The sequence below is a fragment of the Mixophyes fleayi genome, chromosome 6 (assembly GCF_038048845.1).
Source record: "Mixophyes fleayi isolate aMixFle1 chromosome 6, aMixFle1.hap1, whole genome shotgun sequence".
Taxonomy (NCBI): Eukaryota; Metazoa; Chordata; class Amphibia; order Anura; family Limnodynastidae; genus Mixophyes; species Mixophyes fleayi.
Window position 1 is genome coordinate 121,526,147 of NC_134407.1, and position 27,736 is coordinate 121,553,882.

A 27,736-nucleotide genomic window follows, 5' to 3' on the forward strand; every position below is an offset into this window, starting at 1 on the left:
CCAAGATTTATAGTATTGAATGTTTGAGAATGTTTCAATGATTTCATATTGATTTTACTGGTAAGTAATGTTTGTTGGTTCTTCAGAGATTGATAGATAGCTCTAATAAATGGAGGAGATTATTCCATACTCCATTGCTGTGTTTTTTGAGCATACAATGCCAAAACACTGCTGTTGTCCAGTGCAGTGTAACTTAAACTACATTAGAACTTGCCATTACATAAAATTAGCTGCTTTCCTCATGCATGTCACCATAATAACCACAGAATTTATATATTTTATGTCATATACAGTGAATAAAATTGTTTGAGAATTTTGTGTGGATGTACTTGAGATGTTATATTTATTAATGTAACTGGTCTTCTAAAATATGAGGCGACCTGAAAGCTTGTTCAAAATGTACTTTATATCTGTTTTAATAAATTCTGTATAGCTACCCTCTCTGAACCACACCTATTCAATTTTAGGTAGTCTCAGATTCTACCCTGTTGCTTATTGACTTATACTGATTCGCTTTTTTTTCAGGCATTTGCTCAAAATGTCCTATCTAAGGCCGATGTAATCCAGGCGACAGGTGATGCAGTTTGCATATTCCGAGAGTTGCAATGCCTTACTCCACGTGGTCGTTACGACATTCGCATATACCCCTCCTTCCTCCACCTACATGGAAAAACGTTTGACTATAAAATACCATACACAACTGTACTTCGTCTCTTTCTTCTGCCACACAAGGACCAAAGACAGATGTTCTTTGTGGTAAGGTTGCCTGTGTGGCTTATTAAGCAATGTCACTTGGATTTATTTTTTTTAAGATGAAATATTACTTTGCGTGCAAAAATGATTCGTCTCAGATACTGTATATGTGTCTAATTTAATATTCAAAAGTATATATTCTGTATTTTCCTTTGTGAGAAATGCTGAATCAAGAAGTGTCTGTCTGAGGTGGATAGTAGAACTGTCCATAGACTTTTTTTTAATCCTCTACTCATGTTTTATCTTATCAATGTGCACATTTGAATATTTGTATTACCTTATTATTCAATTCCATATATATTTTTGTAATGGCTTTCTTTTATACTGTGCTGTTTAGTATCTGCTAGCTAATAGGAAAATTTGATTGCCAGCTTCCTTCTGGCTGATGGCTTTCCCTTCACTGCATTGCCTCCATTTGTGCAAATCAGAGAGACAGCCTGAGGCTTTACATCTATTGCGGAATTAAAAGAATGTCTGAATTTGCTGAAGTAGTGCATGCCATCAGTTGTAGTTCAACAGCAGTTGGCGAGGCAAGGTGTATGAGCTAGAATACTGCTTTCTAGAATGGTCAAAGGAAGTGGGAAACACAGGCAATTATGAGAGTATGTGAAAGTTCTAGCAAATTTTACATTTTTTATATTACAGATCAGTCTGGATCCTCCAATTAAGCAGGGACAAACTCGTTATCACTTCTTAATCCTGCTATTTTCAAAAGATGAGGACATCACATTGACCCTCAACATGAGCGAGTGAGTAATATGACGGCTTATCAGTGTACGGTTTATCATTGTAAAAGAACATTGTACATAAGATACAAGTTGTCCTATGTGAAAGAACTACTAACATTCTCAAATATTTTTGTAAACATACTCATTCTTCCACAGAGACTGAAATTATTAAAACTTGCTGTGCAGCTGAGGGTAGCCTTATCTGTCATCAACTGTCTTCATAGGGGTTACTAACAGGAAGCCTGCTATGCATTAAACAATGCTACTCTTATGATCACAACTTTATTTGTTAAACGCCTTTCATTTCTTCTTTTGTAGTAGGTGAAGTCAGATGGGGAGAGAGTGTTGTGGTTTACCACTTGTAGGCTGGGGAACAGTAACACCCACCCCTCAAATTTGGTTTTTCTTTTTTCCCATTGTCTTGCATATAAGGTGGATACAGGGGTTTTTCCCTTTTAGTATTTTTATTTTCGCCCAATTAAGTAATGGCCTGGATTTGTCCCCTGGAGTATGACAAGGTGGTATTCTTTACACCCTCCATTCACTGGCATCCACCTCAGGTACAGTGGACCCTAGTTGTACAACTCTCCATACACTTGCAACAGTGTCCCTCCTGGTCACCGCACTGAGCGATAAAAATGTCGAATCTTTTCACCTTGTCAAATAGCCCATATTATTCTCTATGGGGCTAATAATTCAGATTTTCTGTAGCTATCTTTTGAATAGCCTTCAGAGATTCCCCTTTTATCATAGTTTCTCTGTCACCGGGGTTGGGTTTTGAAGTCAGTCTCTAACTTTTCTTGTGTCACCTAACATTACATTCTCACAAGCCCTTATTTTCATTACCTCACAATGTTCAAGTCCAGTATGATTTCAGAGACTCATAGACCTCATGAATTCATCTATTGGTAATGACTGTTTTTATACAGTGTCCTACAGAAGAATACATTCTACGCTGGTTACAGTCTTCATGTCTTATAATAATTGAACAGGCCAATATGTGTATTATACTAAAACAGGTTTGAATTGTTTTTAAATTAGAGTTACAGTATTTATCTGTAAGCTGGGCACGTGCATATTGGCTGTTAGGAGCCATCCTTTCCTACCCAACATTTTGGTTATTGGATGTTCTCATTAGTTGTTTGTCTGCATCCCCTAAATAGCAAATTGTTGAAAAGTTTTTTTTTGTTTTTTTTTTATAAATACCTAACAAGAATTCCTTTTCTCCAAAGCCAGTGTAGAACACAGACCTTCCTTGTTTTCTGCATTTTTTGAGTGTTAAAGCAAAATCTTGTTTACATTATCACCATCAAAAACATGTAACTTTGTTTTGTTTTGTTTTTTACATATCTTTGGTCAAGTCAATTCTGTGTAGACCATTTTAACTCATAAAGCATAAATAGCAGTATTTCAAGTCAATCTTTTTTTTTTCCTTTTTTGTTTGTGCGTGCATCACACAGTCCACAAGCTGCATAGGTCATGTTTTAATCTAATTTCTGAGGCCTGGTGGCATCCAGTACCATCTTCAAGTTTGATTAACATTTTCTTTTTCATTTAAGTGTTGTTTCAATTGCCAATTTGTCAACTACAGGAAGACTTTCTTGTAATTTCGTATCACTTTTGATCATGTACTATAGACTATAAAAATGTTTTTGTGTTTCAAATTGAACTGAGTTGTATTGTCTATAGACTGTCAGAACGCACTGCATCAAATTATTTTGTGGTAAGGCAAGTGTGGATGAGAAGGATAAATCCTGCTTGTCTGTATCCACACAATAGCTGAAGAAAAGTTTTCCGCTCTCTTTTCCTGTTGTGTGTGTTTTTGTTTTTTTTGTTTTTTAATTACTATTATTGTACCTTGTTTTTCACTTTCTCTCAGAGAAGAGGTTGAAAAGCGTTTTGAAGGAAAGCTGAAGAAGAACATGTCTGGTTGTCTATACGAGATGGTTAGTCGTGTCATGAAGGCTCTTGTAAACCGCAAGATCACAGTGCCTGGAAATTTCCAAGGGTGAGAGATGGGAAAAATGATGTGCCAGAAAATACTATGTGGGATAAAATCATATCAACAGAAATGTTCAGAGTAATCAACAAATTGAAAATCATTAAATGCCTTAACATGCTGAACACAAATATATTTTGTTTATTTTACATATATATATTTTTCCCCTTATTTCTATATATTGTATAGAAATACAGTGCTCACAGGCCTGGATCTCCTGCAAGATTTTATTAGAAAAGCAAGTACTATTGAATCAATTTGGAATTCAATTGAATCAATTTGGTAAATGAAACGGCAAGATGTACATTTTCAGGAATGAAGCTTGAAGGCATTATATGTAATTCAGTCTAAATCTGACAATTTATTTCAGTTTTATCAAAAAATAAAATGTAATTATGGCCCCCTCCGACCCTTATGTACTAATGGGATCTAATGCAGGTCAAAATCACATGTGTATGTATTTACTTAACCATACAGTGCATTCCTACAAAATAGTGTATGCAAAAGCTATGCAAACATCTTTTCTACTCATTTAAAAAAACACCACCTTACTAACATGGCAACATGTTGCAGAAAGGTGAATGATCGTGGTTGACACATGTTATGTATAAGCCATTCAGGTATTTCATGTATGTTATTCAACACAATAATACCTAACTTTTGCTATGTTCTCCTGTTACCACAGTCACACACCTGCATCAGTCTATTGCACAGAAATATCCACACAGAACACAATTTTAAATATTATTTTCTATTGTCTCTATTATGACATTGGAGGACACTGCGGCAATTGGATATAGTAGGTGGACTTAGGGCAAGGGTACTTTAAATCACAGTATTGAGAGGATAGCTTCTCCCCTACTATGCCCCTCCTAGATAAAACCATACTCCGTTCTTTGTAAGTGCACTTTGGAGTAGAGCATTCTTTTAGGGCTCCTGTCATGTTTTCTTTTTTTCTTTCAATTTTTTTTCTTTTAGTTTACTGTTGGGCTCATGGACACCTCCCAGGGAGTGGATAGCTTCCGTGCTTCCTCCACGCAGGGTCCCTGAGCTGTGGCGAGTAGCCTGCGGGCTTCCTTCACCTCCAACATGATGTAGCCGTTTCCTCCTCTCAGCTGCAGAGATTGTCAGTGGCTGTACAGATACATTGTGCAAGTGGCTGGTGCTGACAGCCTCGGCTCAGAGTGGAGAAGCGGAGCAATGTTTGCGGTTAGATCCCCCTTGGCAATGAGCTGTTCTTCAAATGAAGGCCGTTGGATGGCAGCTACAGCAGATCTCTGCCGAATCAAAGAGTACAGCTGTGGTTGCACTCACTCAGAAGTGTTGATAGGTTAGCTTCCTACTCATCACCTCGCTGGTGATGAGTAGGAAGGTGAGGGCTTTCTCCTACTTCCCCTTGGCGGATTCCTCAGCAGAGACAACTGTCTTCTCTTCTGCTGTGCTCCTCCTGTTGCTGTATTTTGGATTATATAGGCTTTATACCAGTCTAATTTGCTTTTTTCAAACTACTTATCTACCATGTTAATGTTGTGTAGTGTGAGTGAGCCCACCTATATATCTATTTAACATATAGCTATTATATAGTTGTCAGTGATCAGTCTGTCTGTATTTTATATAGTGTCTGTGTTTACTGAAACTTTTAATTTCTGTCCCGTCTCTGGTAATTTTTGTGTGGTTTAACTACCACTATGACTGTGAAAGGATTTTCAAGATTAAGGGGGCTGCTAGAAAGTCTGTTCTACATTATACTTGTGCAAAATGTAATGCTAGATTGTCTTGTGGACAACCCAGATACCATGTATACAACGTGTGAGGCGGAGTTCCGTGATCAACGGTTGTCTTCGTCTGTACTGGCGACTGCGGAATAACTAGCTTGGCTTCAGTCTGATGACGTCCATAGCTGAATTCACTCTGGTAATGTCTCTCAGAGAAATAGATGACTCTTCTCTTTATTTTACTGCACCACACAATACACCTTTACAGCTGGTACCGTCCGCTAGTGGGGGGTGACCCAGGCTTAGGCTGGTATGGCGTTGTCGTTTGCTGAGTCCGCCAAGGGTTTTGCTAGGGCCTCTTCTTTGGAATGCCTCCTTAGCACCCCCCATAGGATGATGAGTAAATGTCAGACAATTGTCTTTGATTCTGACCTCTCTTTTAAAGAAGATGGTGAGTTGTTCAGGAGTCTGATGGGGAGGACAATTACAGATTTAGCTACTTCTCAAAGTGTGGATGAATTAATCTGCTGACTTCTCCCTTTTTAAACTGCAGAAGAAGCAGGTGGTTTGTTTTTCTCCATCTCCTCAGCTCGTGAGTCGGTTTCAGAACCTTGGCAGAAGCCTGACCGGAAATTCCATGTGCTGGGGAAACGTTTAATTACTTTTCCCCTTATCATTGGAGGAGTCTGTGAAATGGGAGAGTTCTCCCACGGTGGATCCTCTCATTGCCTGCCTAACCAGAACCAGCGCTATTTCTGTGCAAGGTGGTAGTTTCCTCTGGGATGCTACTGATAAAAAGTGTGATTTTTCTGCTTCACTCAGCCTATGTGGCAGCCGGCAGCTTGTTTAGACCAAGTATGTCTAACACCTGGGTGAACAAGGCTATTCAGGCATTAACGGAACAGTTGGCTAAGAGAATCTGACCAGGGCTGGCTTGCTTGTGTTAGCTGATCACTTACGAGAGGCTTTTTTTCTTGATCTTTAGATGCTGTGTCAGTTACTTCCAAACTCTGCGCTCATTATAGTGACCAAGCATTCCTTGTGGCTTTGCTCTTGGTCAGCGGATGCTAACTATATGTGTACTAGATTCTTTGCCTTTTTGATTGGGTGACTCTGGATCCCAACTGGACCAAATCATTCAAGTTGCCACTTGTGGTAAAAGCACTTTTTTCTGCCTGTCAGCCTACGGAGACTGTGTTTCTGCATGACGGGTCACTGTGATAGGATCCCATCTCTTGTAGTTTCAGGAACAATGGTGGGCCTTGTCCTCTGATGCCTGGGTTAGAGGGGTTGTCACTCTGGGTTTTTTTATCGTCCTGGTGCATTTCTCTCATCGCATGTCATTCACCACAGGTCTACCCTCCTGCAGCCTCAGGCGCAGGGTGCTCTGAGCGGCTATCCAGAAAATACTTGTTTCTGGAGTCCAGTTCCTCCTCTAGAAAGGAGTTTGGGGTTGGGGTTTTACTCCAACCTTTTTCTGGTTATTAAGATGGACAGCACATTCCGTCCGATCTTGAACTTCAAAACTCTCAATAAAAGGGTTTTGGGCTTCAACATGGAATCCATGTGGTCCATCATCTCAGGCATGTAGCGTATGGTTTGCCTTGCTTTTCTGGACATAATGGATGCTTACCTCCACGTAACCATTTGGGAGGGGCATCAGTGTCTACATCATATTCACAGGTTTTCACAAAGATTATGGTCATCAAGGCATCACTATTGTTCCTTATTTAGGCGACCTATCACATTCTGTCCATCTACAACACATTCAGCTGACTGCAATGTCTGGAAGCACACGGCTGGATCCTCAACCTGCCCAAGTTTTCCTCGATTCCAGCACAAAGGATGCGTTGAACTCGACAGTGTGTCAACAGGTGTTCCTTCCAGAGTACAATGTTCTATTGTTTTTATCCAAGACCATGTCCCTCTTGGCTGAACGGGAAGTGTCTCTTCTACACTGCATGAAGCTGCTAGGGACCATGGCAATCCGTGTTCGTAGCGGTACCCTTCGCCCAGTCTTATTCTCGGTAGCTCCAAACGGAACTTCTCCGAAAATGGTCCAAATCCATCCTACATCTTGAAAAGCAGTTAATCAGGTTGTCTGAGGCCGCTCATCAGTCCCTCATGTGGTGGTTGACCAGGTTTAATATCATCAAGGGTCAGTCCTTGTGTCCACACAATTGTGTGAGTGGACCCTGGTTACTATGGATGCCAGTTCGCTGGGTGGGGCAAAGTCATCGGTGCTCTCCAGTTCCAAGTCTTTGAGATTCCCAGGAGGCACTGTTGCCCATTGACGTGCTGGAATTCAGGGTGACCTATAGGGCGCTTGTGCAGGCTCAGGGGATTGTGGCTGGCGTCAAGCCCCTGAAAGTCAAATCGGACAATGCCACAGCGGTCGAAAACTTGAACCATCAGGAGGGAACCTGCAGTGCCATGGTCATGAAGGAGATGGCGGAAATCATGTTCTAGGCGGACCTACATGTTTTTGCGATATCGGCTATTTTCATCCCAGGGGTGGAGAACTGGAAGGACGATTACCTCAGCTGCAACAGGGTCCATCTGGGAGAATGGTCTCTCCACACGGAGGTGTTTGCTCTTCTTGCCCATCGTTGGATTCAGCCAGAGATAGATCTCATTGCGTCCCTTCTGAACTTCAAGGTTACTCTTTTCTCTGCAAAGTCCAAAGAACCGTGCCACGAGGTACGGAGATACCATGATGTCTGGTGTACCCATTTACTTCTGATTCCTATGCTCCCACAGGTGCTCAAGAAACTAAAGATGAGGCTAGTGGCTCCGGATTGGCTGCATAGGGCTACTGCGACCTCATTGGAATGGCTGTAGGCCCACCCTTCCGGTTGACAGTATTCTACCGCTAATTACTATTCTGTGGTGTAAGAGTTTTCACACTTCCCGTTTTAATCTTTCTTGTCTACTCTCCTTCCTGCAGGAAGGTCTCAACAAAGGTCTTAGTCTAACTTCGTTGAAGTTACAAGTTTCTGCGCTATCTTTTTCCAGCGCAAGTTGGCAGTTATAAAGGATGTGCAGACTCTCCTACAGGTGGCTCTACATGCTCAACCCCCGACCCCCATTGTGCTCCCTGTTGGGATGTGGGATCTTAATTTGGTGCTCAAGCTCGCAAACCTTTTGAGCCATTTGGAATCAGTGGATCTCCGTTATGTCACCTAGAAGGTGGTGTTATCTCTTCTACTCATAACGGTGTCCGAGTTGGGGGTGCTGCGATTTCCCCAGCCCCCCCCCCCACCTCTTTCCCTTCTGAGGTTTCATTCTCACCGTGCAGTTTTGTACTGAAATTGGTCTTCTGACATTTTCACTTAAACCAGGAGATTCTGATGCGTGTCTGCAGCTTCTGGATGTAGTCTGGGTCCTCCGCTGCTAAATGAACCGTAATACTTCAGTTTGTAAGACTAATGACTTGTTCGTTCTGTATGATGTGCACAAGCGTGGTTGGGCGGCCTTTGAGCAGTCTTCTGCTTGTTGTATCACTTCAACTATTTGATTGGCCTACGATCGGGCTTGAAAGCTCATTCGACCAGGGTTGTCCGTGCTTCATGGGCAGTCTGTCACGGTGCTTCAGCCGACCAGTTGTGTCAGGCTGTGATGTGGGGATCTGTTCACACCTTTTCCATATTGTACAAGTTGCAGGGCTTTGCATCTCAGGATGCTAGCAAGGTTTTACACAAAGCTGTTTAAGAGCAACCCCTCCATTAGGGGCAGCTTTGGAATGTCCCCATTGTCGTAGTGTCCCCCAATGGTATGACAGAGAGAATGATTTATTTATTTAATTTTTTCTTTTCGTTTTTTTAAATCCCTTTCTGAGTCCATTGGATAGACAATGTGCTCCCTCCCGTTGCTCCTATTGGTTATTGCCTGTTTGCTGTTTTTGTGTTTCTTGTTTAGCCTTGTTAGACTCTCTCTTCTGGGCTTTGTTATTAAAAACACTGATGATATTTCCACTGTGGAGGGGCATAGTAGGGGAGGGGCTATCCTCTCAACAATTTGAGATTTAAAGTGCCCATGCTCCAAGTCCACCTAGTATATCCCATTGTTGCAGTATCCGCAATGAGGATACGTAAGGTTTTCTTGTTATTATTTCTAGTGCAAATTACATTTTCAAATGAGTAGATACAAACAAAACAAGAAACAAACAATTCACCAGGAAAATACAAGAACCAAAGATAGGGACCTCATCAGCCATCCAATTTCTAGCGATAGTAACTTTGGCAACGGTCAACAAATTACTTGCATACTGGGAGGTGGATGATCTTACCCAGCTTTTTGGGTGCATCGGGGAGATACGAATCCTTGTTCATCAAATACACACCAGCACCTTTATCCAGGACTGCCAAACCCCTGGACAAGACCAGAGATGATGCCAGAAGTTCTAGTGCTCTTCTTCCCAAAATGTGGAAACTAGAAAGTTAGAAATAAAGACCTGACACCTTTCCTTTTAATTCACCTGTATAGCATCCAGGTTTGGTAGCATGTGTTGCTGCTAATAGGGCAAGTTTTGTTTTTTTGTTTTTTTGTTTTTTTTATTCTTTTTTTAATTGATCCACATCAGTGACTTCAGGTGCTTGGAAAAAACTTTCTCCGGTACCAATATCTGGGGATAGAGCTCCTTATATTGTTCTGTGAGTTACAGTGACAGGCAGTGTAGTACAGGCATTGTTTTGCATCTGATTTAATTTACTTTCCTTTATGAGTGGATGAATCGTGCCCATTTTGTCCCTAATTGGCATTTTTTACTGTATATGTTTGCATAAACTCAAGCACAGAAACACTAAACCTTGTAGGTACGGCTCAAGAACTAGACACTACATCTCCCATGCTGGGCCATCACTTTAGTTAGGTATGCAAATCATTCCATTATACTCTTCTATTTAACGGAAAACTATCGTTATTCGGGGAGGTAACTGATAAGCAGCATAATTTTAGATGCACTTCTTCTTGCACTTTTGTCTCTTTACAGTCCTAAATGTTAACACTTATTATGTATCGTTACTCTCTCTGCAGGCACTCTGGAGCTCAGTGTATCACATGCTCTTACAAGGCCAGCTCAGGACTGTTATATCCTCTGGAACGTGGCTTCATATATGTCCATAAACCACCTGTCCACATCCGCTTTGATGAGGTTAACTGCGTCAACTTTGCACGTGGTACAACAACAACACGTTCCTTTGACTTTGAAATAGAAACAAAACAAGGCTCACAGTATACATTCAGCAGCATTGAAAGGTTTGTTGGTATGAAGTATCCTGAAAGTAAAGGGGAAATGGCCTGTGTTACAAAGTCTGGGCCAAAAGTAGAAATGGGATCTATTGGTCCTATATCCCTCTTCTCATTATTACTCTTCTCTTTGCTGTAACAAATTAGTTCTTTGTAAAGGTGCCTGCAAATTTATCTTAATCTATTTTAGAATGTTGCAACTTAAAAATATTAGCGATGTTTAGTGTGGTGATGGGTAAAATAGGAAGCAGATCATCAGGAGTGGCATAAGCCCAGTGGATAAAAACTAATTGTGTGTGTGTGCGCTCCTAGTGGCTTTTTATTTTAAAATAGGTTGTTACTAAAGATGTTTATTGAATGACTATGGACTCATCAGAAAGTGGGACCAGCGTTGATGAGCTGTCCTGTTCTCTGTGTCAGTCCCTTGAAGCCTTCAATCACATTGTTATGGTCCCTGCCACATTGCGTAAAGCCACATTGCGGCATGGTGGGGGCGCGGCGATGATGATGCAATGCATGATGTGTTGTGTCATCTAGGCCCTTAGCAAAGTGGGCAGGATTTAGAAGTTTGCACTGCTCTCCTGGGAGATCTTCCTAGGGGGAACATTTTCTTCACGGTGAGGGGTTGAGCTGCACATAGTTCGCATCTAATGCTGCCATTGAACCGAGTGATTAAAAGGACTGATAGTTTAGGTGGAAGGTAGTGTGTTGCTGTTTTGGGAATGCTATTTTTATGCTTATCTATATTACTCTAAGCTGTATTTTGTCAATATCAGGGAAGAATATGGAAAGCTATTTGACTTTGTGAATGCCAAGAAACTAAACATCAAAAATAGAGGCTTGAAAGAGGTAAGAACTGTTTACCACTGGCTTCTGAATTTTTTTTTCTGTCCCTCTGCATATTTCCTATTTGTTTTTTCCCTTTGTATGTATGATTTTTGTGTTCTTTCTTCTCACTTTCTTATGTATTTTCTTTGTGTCAGAAGTCGCAGGTCAGCACTTTCTGCCCCAGGTTCAGGTTATATGTTTGCAGTGTGTGTGTTAACATTAATCTATTACATGCATGAAGTTTGGCACTGCAGTAACAACATGGAGGATCTTGGACTAATCAATAAAAACTGTCAGCAGGATCTTAGTGTTATTAAAGGAAAGCTGGCAATCTACACAACCCTGCATGGTTTTTTGACACCCAACAGTTATCTTCTCTACCCTGAGTTTCTTATGTGGACGTCACCACTTCAGTATACTATCCTTATGTACATTTCTGCCATTTTAAAGTTTCCATAAGCCTTGAGAAAGAAAGCAGACCTAAGGTTTTGATGGTCTTCTTCCGATGACTGACAGTCTTTCATAGAGGAACAAATGTCCTCCTCTGAGAAGTGTGTTGCAGAACAGTATTCATGACTTTTTGAAACTTCAAATACACCATGAGAGATGGTTAGGCACAAGTCACTAGGAAAATCTAAAAGAAAATAGCATTGGGAATATGAGATGTTGAAAATGGAAACTGTTTCTAAACATTTTATCGTGCATTTCTTGCGCTGATTAAGCAGTCTTTTTTTTCTTTCTTTTTTTTGTCAGTTATGTCCCTCTACAACAGGCCTGGCCAACCTAGAGTTCTCCAGGTGTTTTGAAACTATAAGACCCAGCATGGTTTACCAGTATATAGCCAGACGATTACTGACAGCGCATGCTGGGACTGGTAGTTTCACAACACCTGGAGAGGCACAGGTTGGCCAGGCCTGCTCTATAACATACACATTATACTTTAGCACCTAGGTTCCCAAACTGTGTGCCGCGGCTCTGTCACAGGGGTGCCGCGGACAGGATGAAGAAGAAAAAAAAATATATAAGAAAAAAAACTTACCAATCCGGCGGCGCCCAGGACCCCGCATCCGCCTCGCTTCTCACTGATTGCCGGGCGTGAAGTTATCACGCCCGACGTATTTTTTTTCTCTTTCATCCAACACTCCTTAACCATGGGGTTGAGTCGGGGGGGAGGAGTTAACTTTTTTCAGCTGACAGCATATAACCCCCGCCAATTGCCCACATACCTCAGTTTGAATTGGGTGCCCTTGGAAGAAGGTCGCACCTGAAGAGCTCCTGAGAGACAGTGAACAGAGTTCACTGGTAATAGGTTTTTTTCCTTTTCTTTGGCAGTTTTATTCTTTTGATAGCGGCGAGAGGCTCCGTGCACAACGGAGCTGACTCGTGGGAGAAGCGCCTGTCGGGGGGGCGGCCCCGCTGACAGAGAGGGATGAAACGCTTCTCACAGCGGGAAGCAGTCGGCAAGAGACTCTCCCCGCTGATGCAGGATGGTCGCTGCCATTAGGCAGGAATTGCCTTTACTGCTGAGGTTCCCCGGAAGCCAGCTGGAGTATACCAAGTTCCTCCTCCCATGGGATGGCAGTGATTTCTTGAGGATGGCGCGCTATTGATAGCGCTAGCAGGGAACACATTCTAACAGGTTTTCCCCTAAGTTAACAGAGAGGGCAAAACGCTGTTAAAGTAAATAACACAGAAGGAGAGCCAGTGGAAGGGGAATGTGTTTGAGGAACACCGCTTACCCCCCCCCCCCCCCCCTGCTGAGTGAACGCGTGGAAGATCCCTTTTGGCGCCAGGCTTCAAAAGGAGGACAGTTGCAGCAGTCATTGGAAGAGCAGTGCACTGTTGACACATATCTTCCCCGCTGAGTATCACTTTTATTTCTCTTCTGTGTGTATGTGTGTGCATGTGTAGACATGTATATCAGAAGACAAATGATGTGTTGAGAGAACTGTTGTTTATGTGAAAACTATAGAGTCCTCCAAGCCTGTCTTATTTAAATCAGAAATACTATGATATGTTAAATAACCTAATCTCTATTTTCTGATAAGTTGGCGAAGTGTTTGTGAATTTTGAAACGTGATTCAGTTTTCTTATCTTGTAATGGCAGATAAAAGCAAAACAACACGTACCAAACATAATGTCTGTTCAAAATGTAATGTTAAATTAACAAGTGAACGGCTGGATCAGGGGGGGCTCTGTGCGGCCTGCACCTTGGCTCCTGTGAAACAGCCTATAGACACCTCCACCATAACGGTAGATCCTCCTGAGTGGGCGGCTGCCTTAACACAGGGAGTTAATACCCTTGTAGGTCTGTTATCTAAACCAGTTGAGATCCCATCTACATCTGTGGCTTCTCAGGGTATAACAGCAGGAATGACAGATGAGTCATTTTCCCCAGGGTCGGTTTATTTCCCTCCCCAGCCCTCCCGGGGGTCTCCCAGATAAAGAGATGGGTTGGTCAGCGGTGGCTAAAGACCTGGACCGGCTTACCCATCTACTGGAGAACCCCAGACACAAGCGTAGTGTTAAAAGATGTAGACAAACAGCTAAAGCGCTGTGGTCAGTGTCAGACTCTGAGAGTTCCTCAGAGGAGGAGGGGGAATTGTTGGACGATTCACATGTGTCCATTATAGAGTCAGAAGGAAACTCTAGGCACCAGGGTATGGGCGATCTGGTAAGAGCACTTCGTCAGACCCTGGGGTTTGCTGAAGTAGAGGAGACGAAGTCCTTGTACCGCTCCCTCTTTAAGAAGGCTTCTAAGCAGGTGGTCAGGTTCCCTCCCTCAGCTGAGTTGAGGGATATTGTAGAGGCCTCTTGGAAATATCCAGATAAGAGGTTTACTATGCCAAGGAAGTTTGGCGTACTGTATCCCCTTCAGGAGGAGGATATGACCCGTTGGGAACAGGTGGCAAAGGTGGATGCACCTGTGGCGAGATTGGTTCGTCAGACTACACTACCTGTACCCGGGTCAGCGACCTTACAGGACGCGACTGACAAGAAACTAGAGTCCCTGCTGAAGTCGATCTTCTCGGCCGCCGGTACTAGCCTCAGGCCAGCATTGTCCTCTACCTGGGTAGCTAGGGCCATAGAAGTCTGGGCAGGGCAGTTGGAGTCTGCCTTGCAGGATTCAGATTTACTGCCTCTGGCCATGCAGCTAAGGGAGGCAGCAGGCTATGTATATGAAGCTGCCCATAATTCGGCCTCCATAGCTTTGTCTATTTCAGCTACAGCTGTAGTAGCTAGAAGGGCGTTATGGTTAAGGGCTTGGAATGCGGATTCAGAGTCTAAAAGATCATTAGAATCCATCCCGTATACGGATGGGATGCTATTTGACTCTTTGATTTTACAGGCTTCAGGGGGCAAGAAGTCGTCCTTGCCTGTAAATACTCCAAAACCCAGGGCTAGGCCTAGGTTTAGTTCTTTCAGACAGCCTCCTTATGGGGGCGGGTCTGGCAGAGGCCAGACTACCAATCCAGGGGCCGTGGAATCCAGGAGACAGTCCCGTAGGGGAAGGTCATCCTTTGCCCCTGCTGAGCGGAGAGCTTCTTCCGCCAAGCTGCCGGATAGACCAGCAGCATGACTACCACCCACCTCTGGTTACAGAGGGTGGGGTGGGAGGATGGCTGCTTGGGTTTGCCCAGCAGCAGACAGGGTCCTCGGTAGACGAGTAGCCCCAGAATATCGTGATAGTATTCATGGGACCAGCTCACCTCAGGTTTTGAAAAAAGTTACCTCTCTGGCTTCTGTCAAATCAGAAAGGGCTCAGGGCTGTCGATTTGCTTCGTTTAAACGAAGCTATAAAGGCTTAGAATTTCCAGTAAGGGAAAAGGTTTTAGTCACACCCATTCGGGGTACTAAGGCCAGACGGGTTGTTCAGTCCTATGACTGAACTTCTGGAGTCTAAAAAGGGTCACAGAGAATCCCTTGTCTAAGGAGGACTTTCTTGAGACTAGTGAGGGACTTAGTATGCAGCAGAATGTTGTCTCCACAGGACAAGTTGAGGTCCTAGATGGAGTGGACAGGCAGGATCCTGTCAGACAAGAGGCTGTCAGTAGCCAGGTCTTTGAAGCTGCTGGGAAAGATGGTGACATCTTTCGTGACCTTACCCTGAGCAGGGTTCCACCCCAGAGGAGCATTCCCGTGTTCGAGGTACCAGTGGAGGAGGTAGGTCCTCAGCTGGTGGTTGCTGGACAAAAACCGAACAAGAGACAGGAAAGTCCCAGAGTTCTGCGCAAGAACAAGGGATCCACTGGCAGTGGACGTCCTAGCAAGGCCTTGGGGCTGCAGGTAATACCTGCCCCACAGGGTTCTGTGGAGAGTCAGTCCGGAGGATCGTCCAGTCTTTCTGGTACTGCCAGTAGGGCTGTGAAGAGATCGGCTGACCCTGGGACAGTTCTTGCGTCAGAGGCTGAACCAGCTGTATTTAATGGCAGGGCCTTGGAATCCAGTCTGGAGAGCCAGAGGGTTCTCGGGGGGTGTAATAGGCACTCTCCTGAATGCCAGGAAGCCAGTTTCAGTCAGAATTTACCACCGTATTTGGCATATATATATTAAGTGGTGTAAGAAGAAGTCTTACAATTCTAAAACTTTTAGTCTGGCTAGATTTCTCGCCTTCTTACAGTGTGGTTTAGAGGCGGGGCTTAAACTTGGAACCTTAAAGGTTCAGGTATCTGCTTTGTCAGTGTATTTCCACAGGCGGCTAGCGGAACTTCCGGATGTTAAGACCTTTCTACAGGGAGTGCTTCACATCCAGCCGCCCTACGTGCATCCTGCGGAGCCTTGGGATCTTAATCTGGTCCTTAGTATGTTGCAGGAGCCTCCCTTTGAACCTTTACTCTCAGCAGAGTGGCGGTTCTTGACATGGAAGACAGTCTTCCTACTTGCTATCGCCTCGGCCAGAAGGGTCTCTGAGCTGGGATCTTTATCCTGCAAAGAACCTTATCTGGTTTTTCATGAGGATAGAGCAGTTTTAAGGACTATTCCGTCCTTTCTCCCTAAGGTGGTCTCAGGTTTTCATATTAATAAAGATATAGTTGTTCCAGTATTCAGAGAAGAGCCTCAGACTCCTGGAACAAAGACAAATAAATATTTGGACGTAGTGAGGGCATTACGTATATATGTTAAGAGATCTGCAAAGATACGTAAGACAGATTCTCTATTTGTATTGTTTGACTTTTCCAAATGGGGATGGCCAGCATCTTAGCAAACTATTGCCAGATGGCTTACCCTGACTATCAGGGAGGCTTATGTCCGTATTAATCTCCCTGTGCCGAACCGTATTGTTGCCCATTCTACCTGGTCGGTTGGGGCGTCTTGGGCGGCTCGTAATGGAGCCACGGCGGACCAGCTGTGCAGGGCAGTCACCTGGTCCTCGGCACATACCTTTACAAAATTTTAATATATTTGCGTCTGGGGACGCCTCCTTTGGCCGTAGTGTTCTACGTGCAAGGAGATCAGAGCAGTCCCACCCTTCAGAGGGATTGCTTTTGTAAGTCCCCATGGTTAAGGAGTGTCCCCCAGATGGATGAAAGAGAAAATGGGATTTATACTTACGATAAATCTTTTTCTCTGAGTCCATCTGGGGGACACTGCGATCCCCCCGTCTTTTTCGTTGTTTTCTTTTATCTCTACTCCCCCCTCTGTTCAGTGGTGTGTCTTGGTTGATTGGCCTATCATCCTAAGGGCTTTGGTAATCCAACTGAGGTATGTGGGGAATTGGCGGGGGTTATATGCTGTCAGCTGAAAAAAGTTAACTCTTTGGGTGCCAGACTCCTCCCCCCCCGACTCGACCCCATGGTTAAGGAGTGTCCCCCAGATGGACTCAGAGAAAAAGATTTATCGTAAGTATAAATCCCGTTTCTTCTTCTTCCTGTCCACGGCGGGGTACAGCGCGGCACAGCGAGGTGGTAGAGCGCGGATGCAGGGGGCACAGTGTGTTCGCTGTAAATTATACTTTGACAGAAATATAATTGAAAAAAAATATATATAAAAATATTCTTTTCCCTTGGATTTACATGTATTGTTTTTGCATACAACTAAATAAGTATTTCTGTCCTGACCTAAATACTTAAGTTTTTTTTGACTACTTATAAAACGGGACTGCTCGTTAATTATTTTGGAGGGATGCCTTGAAATAATTATTGAGACTCTAAGGGTGCCGCGAACTGCAAAAGTTTGGGAACCACTGCTCTAGCACATACTATTTACAGCTTTCTGTATACACCAAAAATATGCTATGGTTTTAATCGTATAGCATTTGTGCCTACATGTCTACATTATATATTGTAAATTTGGATTATTTTTCTCATCATGGCTAATTTGCACAATGATAAACAGAATAACAGGGAAACTAAGCATTCCATCCATCAAGTATTTTTTTTAAGCGATGTAAGAAAGTTTTGGGTGGAGTGCACTACGCTAGCTGTAAAATATATATTTAGATTCAGTTACACTCCCAATGATCCAGTGCTGTGCTACTTTATCCTACTACTGCATGACTGCTTATATTAAAAGCAGGTAAAAGCTATTGCTGCACCATTCCCCATTAATTTTCACATTCATGTAAGTGGGAAGCTCACAGGGGGAGTGACATTGACACCTGCTGATCCTGTTTGAAACCTACCCACTGAGAGAGAATCATCACGCTGAAAATAAATTGACTATTATTTTATCATATATTTGAGCTATTCACTCAAAACACTTTACACTTTAGATTTGGCTGGTTATTATCTTAAAGTCTTTGTTTTATTTTGGACAACTCACACTTAATATAACCTCCCTCGCCCATTACCTGTAACCAGAAAAAGCAGAAGCTGCTATATGTCTGAAGGCAGGAATTTCAGAATTCTACAGCTGTGTGTGTGTGTGGACATCTTCAACAATATTAACGAAGGATAATGTTAGGAACTATTATCTGCTTCCAGAAAGCTGCAATAAAGCATATTCTGCATGTTAACAGATCATTTTAGATTTTTCGTTATTAAATTAAACATTTTGCAGAGAGCTTCATTATAATGCTTTCCTTTTAAGCTTAGTGATGGCAAAGAATCTTATGGGTGTGATCCAATAATGTTTAGTGAAGCTGTTAGTGGTTAAGAATGCATGCAAATTCTTGTGTGAACTGTATGGTTGTAGTGATCTGGGACTTTTTTTTACAGCTTCTCAGATGTTTGCTTTCATTTTATAAACTGCACTAAAGATGCAGGGTCAGATTGGTACCTATTATTACAGCATAAGACTTAGTACACACAGGCATTAAAAAAACACCTTGTTAAAAGCATAGAGCCCTTACACACATGCATTAAAACATGTGTTAAAAGAAAAAAAGCATTGTAAACCATATGCATTAGTTGTAATTGGTAAACTGTATCCGTTATGGCTAATGCTATGTAGGATGCTTTGAAATTTTTTTAAACACACAACCTTGTGAAAATTAGGATTTTTCACACTATATCCGCTTGTGAAAGGACTGAGGGTCAAAACCTTTGTACTTTTTTCTCACTTTTGGAGTTCAAAGTGTGTTCTCAAAGCTTTTTTGTGCAACGAGTGTTAACAATCTAAAATTTGAATATGTATGCTTGTCAAAAAGCTTGTGAGTATGGGTCAGTTTGCTTACATCTTATTGAAGCCCTGGGGTAAATGTATAAAATAGCGATTTTTTTGCAAATCTCCAATATCCAGGGACTTTGTATGGTAAATTTAAACCGGCAATAGCTTTAAAGGCAAGTTTTGCCTTTAAAACTATTGCAGGTGTTGATGTTTGCTGGGCTTTGTTGACTCATGTTAAATGCTTGATTTTTAATGCCCGTGTGTATGATGCTTTGGAGCAGGTTTTCCCAAATCTAGTCCTCAGGGAGCCTTAACAGTGCAGGTTTTTCAAGTAGAGCGTGAAATAATTATACCACCTGTGGATCATTTACAATGTGTCAGGCAGTAAGGTATACACCTGTGCTCCAGCAGGGAGATATGGAAAACATGTACTGTTAGGCTCCCTGAGGACTTAGTTGCACAGTGTGTTCAATATAGTTTGCAGCTGGATTGAATAGTACTACATAATGGATAACAGAAATGCAAAGGGAGATCACATTCTGTTTGCTGCCCCATTGTGCACATGATTGAGAACACTGACAAATGTATGTTTTTAAAAGATTTATTTTTTTATTCTGAGTGTTTGTTTTTAGAACAAGATCCCATTATGTGTGATGTTCCTCGTTCGACACACAAAGGTTGCACTGCAGAGTACTGAATAACTTGAGGCGTGTTGTCTTAAATGTCTTATCGATATATTTTCCTTTAGACATCTGGGGGGGCTTGGACTTTACTTTGTTTAAGCTCCACTAATATGAAACGGAGTACTTTAAGATAGAACCTCGTCTTCCTGTGCTTAACTCCTTCCACTGATAGCTCCGTTTTATAGGTGTCCCTGAACACAGGTGGTTGTGGGCTCGACACCAGCCAATTGTCAGTGGTTTATCTTGTTGCTCACCTGACTGGTTAATGTAGGCCGGTTAAAATGATGCTCAGGCATTGATCACTCAGTGCCATATGTAACAATTAGCTTTCACTTTGGCTTTGTAAGGGAATGCCTTCGCTCGCAAGCCATGCCACCTCCAAATTTTATGGAACCTCCAGAACCTTCACTGTTTTAAACAGCACTCAGGGCTGTATAGTTGTTTAGATTGGTGCCACATGTGCACTTGTCAGTTTATAAAGAACATGGTGAAAAATGATTCATCCAACAATATTGCTTTCATCCCCTGCTCAGTAATCAATTGTCTGTGCTCTTTGCACAAGTGAACTCCCAAAGATGCATTTCTAGGTGTGATGAGCAATTTGTACACTGCAATCTGACCATGATATCCTGCTCTTTGGAGTTCTCCTCAGACTGTTTTTGACAAATCCACGCACAAAAGTTTCCAATTTACAGTCCATTGATCTGCAGTCCATTGTCTGCTTTTCTTTGTTCTTTGAAGTAATGCAATTCATCACAATCCTGGAGAATGCTCTTCTGCTCCGTTTTCTTGGTTTTTTTTTTTTGGTTTTTTTTTCTGAGTTCCATGCTCACATCACCTTAGACACCATGCTCACATCACCTTAGACACCATGCTCATAAAACATTAGAAAGTTGAGCTTTCATGTTCACTGAAACTCCTGCCAAACTTTGCAGTCTTGTTTGCCACAATAATAGGCACCCAGGTCAATCCATTTTTTATACATGACCCTAACCTTGCTGGGATGTTATTCGTTTAATGCACAAGTCACACTCGTGTGTAGCCTTTGCTTCCAGTATGTTTACCAGTGGTTTACATTTTATTTTTATTTCTTTTGTAGTTATGTCCTACTTGTATCTCTGCATATGTCAGATAATTGGTCAGCTTTATTGCTGAAAACTGGAGTATGACAAAAGAATTTACCTCCACTATTTTATCCCTCTTCGGGATACTGCAACTTATAGGGCCTACCACCCCTGTTTTAGTGCAGTGTGGACATTTAGCTTCTTGGTCTTTACTCTATGGGTAAGGAATGTTGTGGCTCACAGCATGGTGTAAGCAGTTAGTGTATGTGGAGAGGCAGCTTGGAATCGTGCACACAACAAGACCGCAAAAAATGCCAATGCTTCATGTCAACCAACTTCGGTGCAATGCACATACCAAACCATTGAGAGCCCATCTACGCTGAACCGTCTCTCTCTGGTGCAGTGCCAGACAAACAGCAGAGTGGCACTCCTCAGTTAAGCAATGCTATGCTGTTTGTTAGGGCAGAAGCCCACAGAGAAGTCTTCATATCTAGGGGTTCGGGATTATGCAAAGAGAGAAGATGGGTACAGCTGTACCTTTATTACACAACATAAAATCCAATGTAATTAATAGCCAGATGTTCAAATAACCCCAAAAAACTTCTCAGTGCTTAATTTTTATGGCTAGGTTACTGCGTGAATACATAGTACGTTGTATGGACCACTCTTCTTTAGCCCTTTTTTAAAGTCTATAGCGCAATACGCCCAACTAAGCTGTAGTTTGAACAGTGGTCCTGATGCAGTTGTCGTGGAGATGTAACTGATGCACCAATATGCCTTGTGTACCCAGTGTGTGGCCAAGCTGTAGCAGTGATCCTCTTCCGACTTTCTGTCCCCGACCAAAGCTCTCTCTGGGTTGTTGGGGATCGGGACCACATTCTTCCTGCTCTAGCAGGCACACCAGGTGAACAGATCCACGAGCAGCTCTGGATGGAGTAGTGGTTCTTGCTAGCATGATGCAAGGAGTAGATGCATATTAGACGCAGAATATGGCGCAACAATCAGGATGAAGCTGGAGAGAGACAAAACTCTACACCAAGCTCAGTGGAATCCTTGAACACCCCTTGAGCCTCCCCTGCAGGTCCTTTTTAAGCTATCCAAATTTCTCATGGTGGAAACCCCAGGTTTTCTGTTTCTAGTATGACTTCACTACTTGTAGCTGTATGTAAATGGACTCTGCCTGACAGTGGAACGTTTTAAACTAGTTTTTATGAGTAGTTCTATCTCACAGGGTAATGGCAGGGTGTGTTGTTTTTTTTATTTTTTCCATGCAAGAAAAGTGCAACCTTACCATACAAGGACAATTTATGTTTATAGATGCGGTTGATTTTATTGCATGTTTTTGCATGCCTTTCTGTTATGTGCTATACTACTACATGAATGTGTGCTGACAATATATGCCCTTTTATAGCTTTTGTTTATGTAAATACTTTGTGTAACTTGACTATCTCCTCTCACTCAGGGTATGAAGAAGCCATATGATGACTATGCCGACTCTGATGACGACCAGCAACATGATGCTTATCTGGAGAGAATGAAAGAGGAAGGGAAAATTCGGGAGAACGCAGATAGTGATGACTCGGGAGATGAGACTGGTGATTGAAATAAATATATAATTATATTTTTAAAAAATGTGTTAAAGGTTTTATATGAAATGTAAATATGTGTGAGCATATTTTTGCATTGAAATCTTTACAAGTACATCTAGTCATGAACTGGTGCATATTGTAATGTGTGCTGGGGTCATATTTGCATATCTGTCCTTATTGGGTAATGAATGCAATGACTCGCAAAATAAAGTGAGTTTAACTTGAATGTATTTTGTACTGTGTACTAATAATGTTCTGCCATTATTACCAGGGATGGGATAATTCTGGCACTGTTTTATGCTTCCACTGTATTTTTTGACACCAGGTTGTTCAGTGAGATTTAAGCTGGCTTTCTTTCTGGAGCTATTCCTAATGCAGGTGTCATGCACAAGTCTCACTGGACCTTATCTGCAGTTAAGGATTTCTGCTGTAAAAGCCATAAAGAGCATTACCAAAATACTCCTAAACGCATTCTTTTAATTTAATCCCACCCCCCCCCAGCAGGTGATATATAAGTAAGACATCAGTTAGTTTTCAACCCCCTCCCTCTAGTTGTATGTTAAGATACCATCATGTGAGATTCTGTTGTTGCTGCAAATATGCACATGTTTTAATATAAAGATAAAACATGTAATCCCTAGTGTTCCCAAAAAACGATTTAATGAGCTTTTACATAGTAATGCTGTTAATTCTAAAATAATTATTGCATAGTTCTTTACTTAATCCCTTTTTAAAAATGTCTGCACTGTGTAGCTTGTTTTTGTTACATGTGTTGTCTCTTTTGTTATAGACGAGTCATTTAACCCTGGAGAAGAGGAAGATGAAGTTGCTGAAGAGTAAGTATTTTAAATGTTACATCTTCTGTAATATCCAGTACATAGCATCTGTGACCAGCTGATGTTTTGCACTTTATGGCTCCCCTCCATCTTGTCTCTCAGCTAGACTTCCTTTTTCCCCACTGCAGATTTGACAGTAACCCCTCAAACAGCTCCTCCAGTGCTGGTAGTGATGAAGATGAGGATGAGGGAGAGAAAAAGAAGAAGAAAGCTAAAAAAGCAAAAATTGTTAAAGAGAGGAAACCGCGGAAGAAAGCAAAGGAGGTAATCATTTGCTGCAAATATGCAGTAACCCTTAAGTTGGCTTTAGTCAGTCTAGCTTAGAGAGGGGAATGTAAATGTATGATTGTATTGATGGTATTCTAAAGCGCTTATTTTCACAATTAGGGTAAAAAAGCGAAAGACCCAGCTGCACCCAAGCGCCCCATGTCTACATACATGTTGTGGTTAAATGCAAGCCGTGAGAAGATAAAAAGTGAGAACCCAGGGATCAGCATTACTGACCTGTCCAAAAAAGCAGGAGAGATCTGGAAGAGCATGACCAAAGACAAAAAGGAGGTAAGAGAGGCCTGGTCTGATGTAATGAAAAATTGGGGGTCTGTGTGGTCTTCATGTTTTTCATAACACACTTATTGCTTTCCTAGGAGTGGGACCATAAAGCAGAGGAAGCAAAGCGTGATTATGAGAAAGCAATGAAAGAATACAATGAGAGCACGCCATCCGAAACACCCAAAAAGTGAGATGCCTGCCTTTTCAGAGATGGACAGTTTGTCCTTGTTTTATGAGAAATTTATCTTCTGACAAACTGTTTGATTTTAAGGGAGAAGAAATCAAAAAAGGAGAAGCCAGAGAAGCCCGCAGGGAAGCCGGAGAAGCCAGATAAGCCCGCAGGGAAGCCGGAGAAGCCCGCAGGGAAGCCGGAGAAGCCCGCAGGGAAGCCAGAAAAGTCTGAGAAGAGGAAGTCTGGAAAACCAGCATCTCCTGTAAGAACACCAGTTAAGACTAACACAGTTAAGAGCAAAGAGTTTGTATCCAGCGATGAGAGCTCTTCTGATGAAAGCACACACAAGAAGGTGAGATTTTACATACAGAAAGATATCTACTTGATCGCTGTCCTTCATTGTCTGTCTTTTTAAATACTTGTTTGATTTTTCAGGGATCAGATGAAGAGATGGCCAGTACTCCTGCCAGTTCCAATGAGAGTGACTCTGACTAGTCGCTGCTGTGATGATTTTGTCAAACACTTACAATTGCATAAAATAACAGATTGTTTGTCCAAATCTGTGTTGGGCTGTTGAGAAATGGGCTAGAGTGCAGTATGGTTGAGAATTATGTCAATTTCTGTGAATCACGGAAGCATGTTCCCTGTTTAGAAATTTCCTTCTCTGCTCTAAATTTCTCATTTCGCTTGAGGTGGTTTTTTTTGTTTTGTTTTTTTCCTTTTTGTAATAAAATATTTTCATTTGCTTCCTGTTTTTTTTTTGTTTTTTTTTTTCCTTCCACATGTATTTTAGTTATAATTGCTAATTTAATTCTGCAACATTCACACACTGCCTTTGCCATCTAGCACTTACAAGACGCCTCCTGCACATTAAGTGTAAATAATCGGGTTAAAGAACCTTAAGTAGAGTCTCTAGTGTGCAAGCAAAATGCAGGGATCAATCTGAAGGCTTAAGCGTAAAAATAAAAATTCCAGTTATCATCCTTCCTGACCTTACTCATATCTTAAGACTCCTGTATCAGTAATCATGTGTAATATATACATTTCTCACATGTCTGCAAGTTAAAGCCATCTTAGGATTGTTAAAATTACTCATTGTATAACTGATGTTGCTCCATAATTTAAGGAATGTATGTTAATGTGTCCGGCTGCGCCCCCCCCCCACCCCCCCCTAAAATCACAACCAATTAGGATGGCATTTCAAAGCACTTGTAATAAACAAATTTGTGAGAATGACCTGTTAGGAGGTAGAGAGAAAATGCTGATGTGTTAATTGTGAGTAGATTAGACCACAGGAAAGCATTGATGTGTTAATGATAGCACTGTGGTTTCCCCCTGGGCAGGAAACATCTTGTGTTAATTGATGACTGTGAAAGTAAAGTGGGACTCCAAGAGCCAGTTCAGTGGAAATGGGAAGATCATGGGTATAATGATTATAGACAAACACTCTTATGTATAGGACATAGACCTGATATAGATATAGATATATAGATATAGATATATAGATATAGATATATATATATAGATAGATAGATAGATATATACACACACACACAACAATTGATATACTCTGGCGCTATCTACCACATCGGTAAGTATTAAAAAATATCTAAAAATTCACAACACTGTATAATATCAGATATAGTAATTGATAGTCCACAATCACTTCCCTCATGTGTGAGTGGCAGCCACGTGTAAGCCTGTATCCAGATGGTCAATCCAGAAGAAAATAGTCACTAGAACAAGATTTCAACTCGGGAGCAATCGAGGAATGTGGAAAAAGGCAAACATAGCATAATATTGTAATGCAAACAATAATGCACCACGTGAAACACCACAGGATATTCAAAGGGTGTAGAGTTCAAAATTCACCAGGGTATGGGTGTGTATATATATATATATATATATATATATATATATATATATATATATATATATATATATATATATATATATATATATATCTATATCTATATCTATATCTATATCTATCTATCTATCTATCTAGCCCAGAGAAACCACACACCACTTTTTATGTGTGAGCAATAAATCGTATGCGTACCAGAAATATGAGCATAATAGCCAGAAGATGTTTCCTTGTAGGCAGCTGTATCCTAGTACATAGGCTAGGCACCCTGCTGGAGCATTTCCTCGGTAGCATCAAGTTTCAGCTGATGTTCCTCCACGCAGGATTCCAGGTCTCGGATCTTGTCTCCCTGGGCCTCCACCTGATCCGTGAGGACACTCACCTGTAATATCTGGCAGAAACTTACTTGTAATCCTGTAGCCTGGAGGAATATACACCATATGCAGAGCTGGGGGTGAAACCAGATAAGTCACCATAATAATAAATAATATTCAGGTTAATAATACAGTTGTAAACAATGAGACATATCAAGAACGACTGACACGACTCGAAGGTGATAAGGAATCTCTATTACAGGTGAGTGTCCTCCCCGATCAGGTGGAGGCCCAGGGAGACAAGATCCGAGACCTGGAATCCTGCGTGGAGGAACATCAGCTGAAACTTGATGCTACTGAGGAAATGCTCCAGCAGGGTGCCTATGTACTAGGATACAGCTGCCTACAAGGAAACATCTTCTGGCTATTATGCTCATATTTCTGGTACGCATATGATTTATAGCTCACACATAAAAGTGGTGTGTGGTTTCTCTGGGCTAGATATTTTATATATAGAGATATATATATATATATATATATATATATATATATATATATATATATATATATATTCCAAAATGGAATAAATTCCTTTTTTTCCTCTCAAAATTCTACACACAATACCCCATTATGACAACGCGAAGAAAGATTTCTTGAGATTCTTGCAAATTTATTAAAAATAAAAAACTAAGAAATCACATGTACATAAGTATTCACAGACTTTGCTCAATACTTTGTTGATACACCTTTGGTAGCAATTACGGCATCAAGTCTTTTTGAATATTATACCACAAGCTTGACACGCCTATCTTTGGGCAGTTTCGCCCATTACTCTTTACAGCACCTATCAAGCTCCATCAGGTTAGATGGGAAGTGTTGGTGCACAGCCATTTTCAGATCTCTCCAGAGATGTTCAATCGGATTCATGTCTGGGCTCTGGCTGGGCCACTCAAGGACATTTACAGAGTTGTCCTGAAGCCACTCCTTTGGCTGTGTGCTTAGGATTGTTGTCCTGCTGAAAGATGTCTCTGTACATTGCTGCATTCATCTTTCCCTCTATCCTGACTAATCTTACAGTTCCTACAGCTAAAAAGCATCCCCACAGCATGATGCTGCCACCACCATGCTTCACTGTAGGGATGGTATTGCCCTGGTGATGATCGGTGCGTGGTTTCCTCCAAACATGGCGCCTGGCATTCACACCAAAGAGTTCAATCTTTGTCTCATCAGACCAGAGAATTTTGTTTCTCGTGTGTGTGTGTGTGTGTGTATGTATGTATGTGTATATATATATATATATATATATATATATATAATTACATTACACACACACACACACACATATATGTGTGTGGTTTGTGTCATGGCGTGTCTTCCGGCTGGAAGTAGCCATTAGAAGATGGACAGACTGGCCATAAATTGATGAACACTATGGCATTTAAACAATACTCTATTGGTATTAAGGGGCCTAATGTTTGTCAAGAAAACATCCCCAACAAAATTACACCACCACCAGTCTGCACTGTTGACACCAGGCAGGATGGATTCATGCTTGGGATAGGGAGGAGCCAGAGGTGGTAGTGCTGCTTTAAATATATGTGGCATAGTACTTAACCCCCTTTGAGATGACATCATGGTAGACCCCAGTCATCAAAAGCTGAAATTGTAAAACAGATATGTCACTAAATTATTTTCATGTTCATTTGAGTAAATCTCTTACAAGGAATTCTTTAAATGTATATTTTGTTTGGTTCCACTTTAAAAAAACAACAAAAAGAATGGCATGGCCCATCTAGTCTGCACATTGTTTTATTAACCTATGGTAACCTTAAACCTTATTCTTT

At 41.7% G+C, this 27,736-nt stretch overlaps 1 protein-coding gene across 1 annotated transcript in view; it reads left to right on the top strand.

Moving 5' to 3' along the window:
* Positions 1-24,456, top strand: part of SSRP1 (structure specific recognition protein 1) — a 59,886-nt gene extending 35,430 nt beyond the window's left edge. The window contains exons 5-16 of the mRNA XM_075217220.1: positions 526-756; positions 1,399-1,502; positions 3,361-3,489; positions 10,230-10,451; positions 11,219-11,291; positions 22,028-22,160; positions 22,945-22,990; positions 23,119-23,254; positions 23,378-23,548; positions 23,635-23,726; positions 23,811-24,063; positions 24,147-24,456. Coding sequence (XP_075073321.1) covers positions 526-756; positions 1,399-1,502; positions 3,361-3,489; positions 10,230-10,451; positions 11,219-11,291; positions 22,028-22,160; positions 22,945-22,990; positions 23,119-23,254; positions 23,378-23,548; positions 23,635-23,726; positions 23,811-24,063; positions 24,147-24,206 — 1,650 coding nt within the window. The 3' untranslated portion in view covers positions 24,207-24,456. The remainder of the gene's footprint in view (positions 1-525; positions 757-1,398; positions 1,503-3,360; positions 3,490-10,229; positions 10,452-11,218; positions 11,292-22,027; positions 22,161-22,944; positions 22,991-23,118; positions 23,255-23,377; positions 23,549-23,634; positions 23,727-23,810; positions 24,064-24,146) is intronic.
* The last annotated feature ends 3,280 nt before the right edge of the window (positions 24,457-27,736 follow it).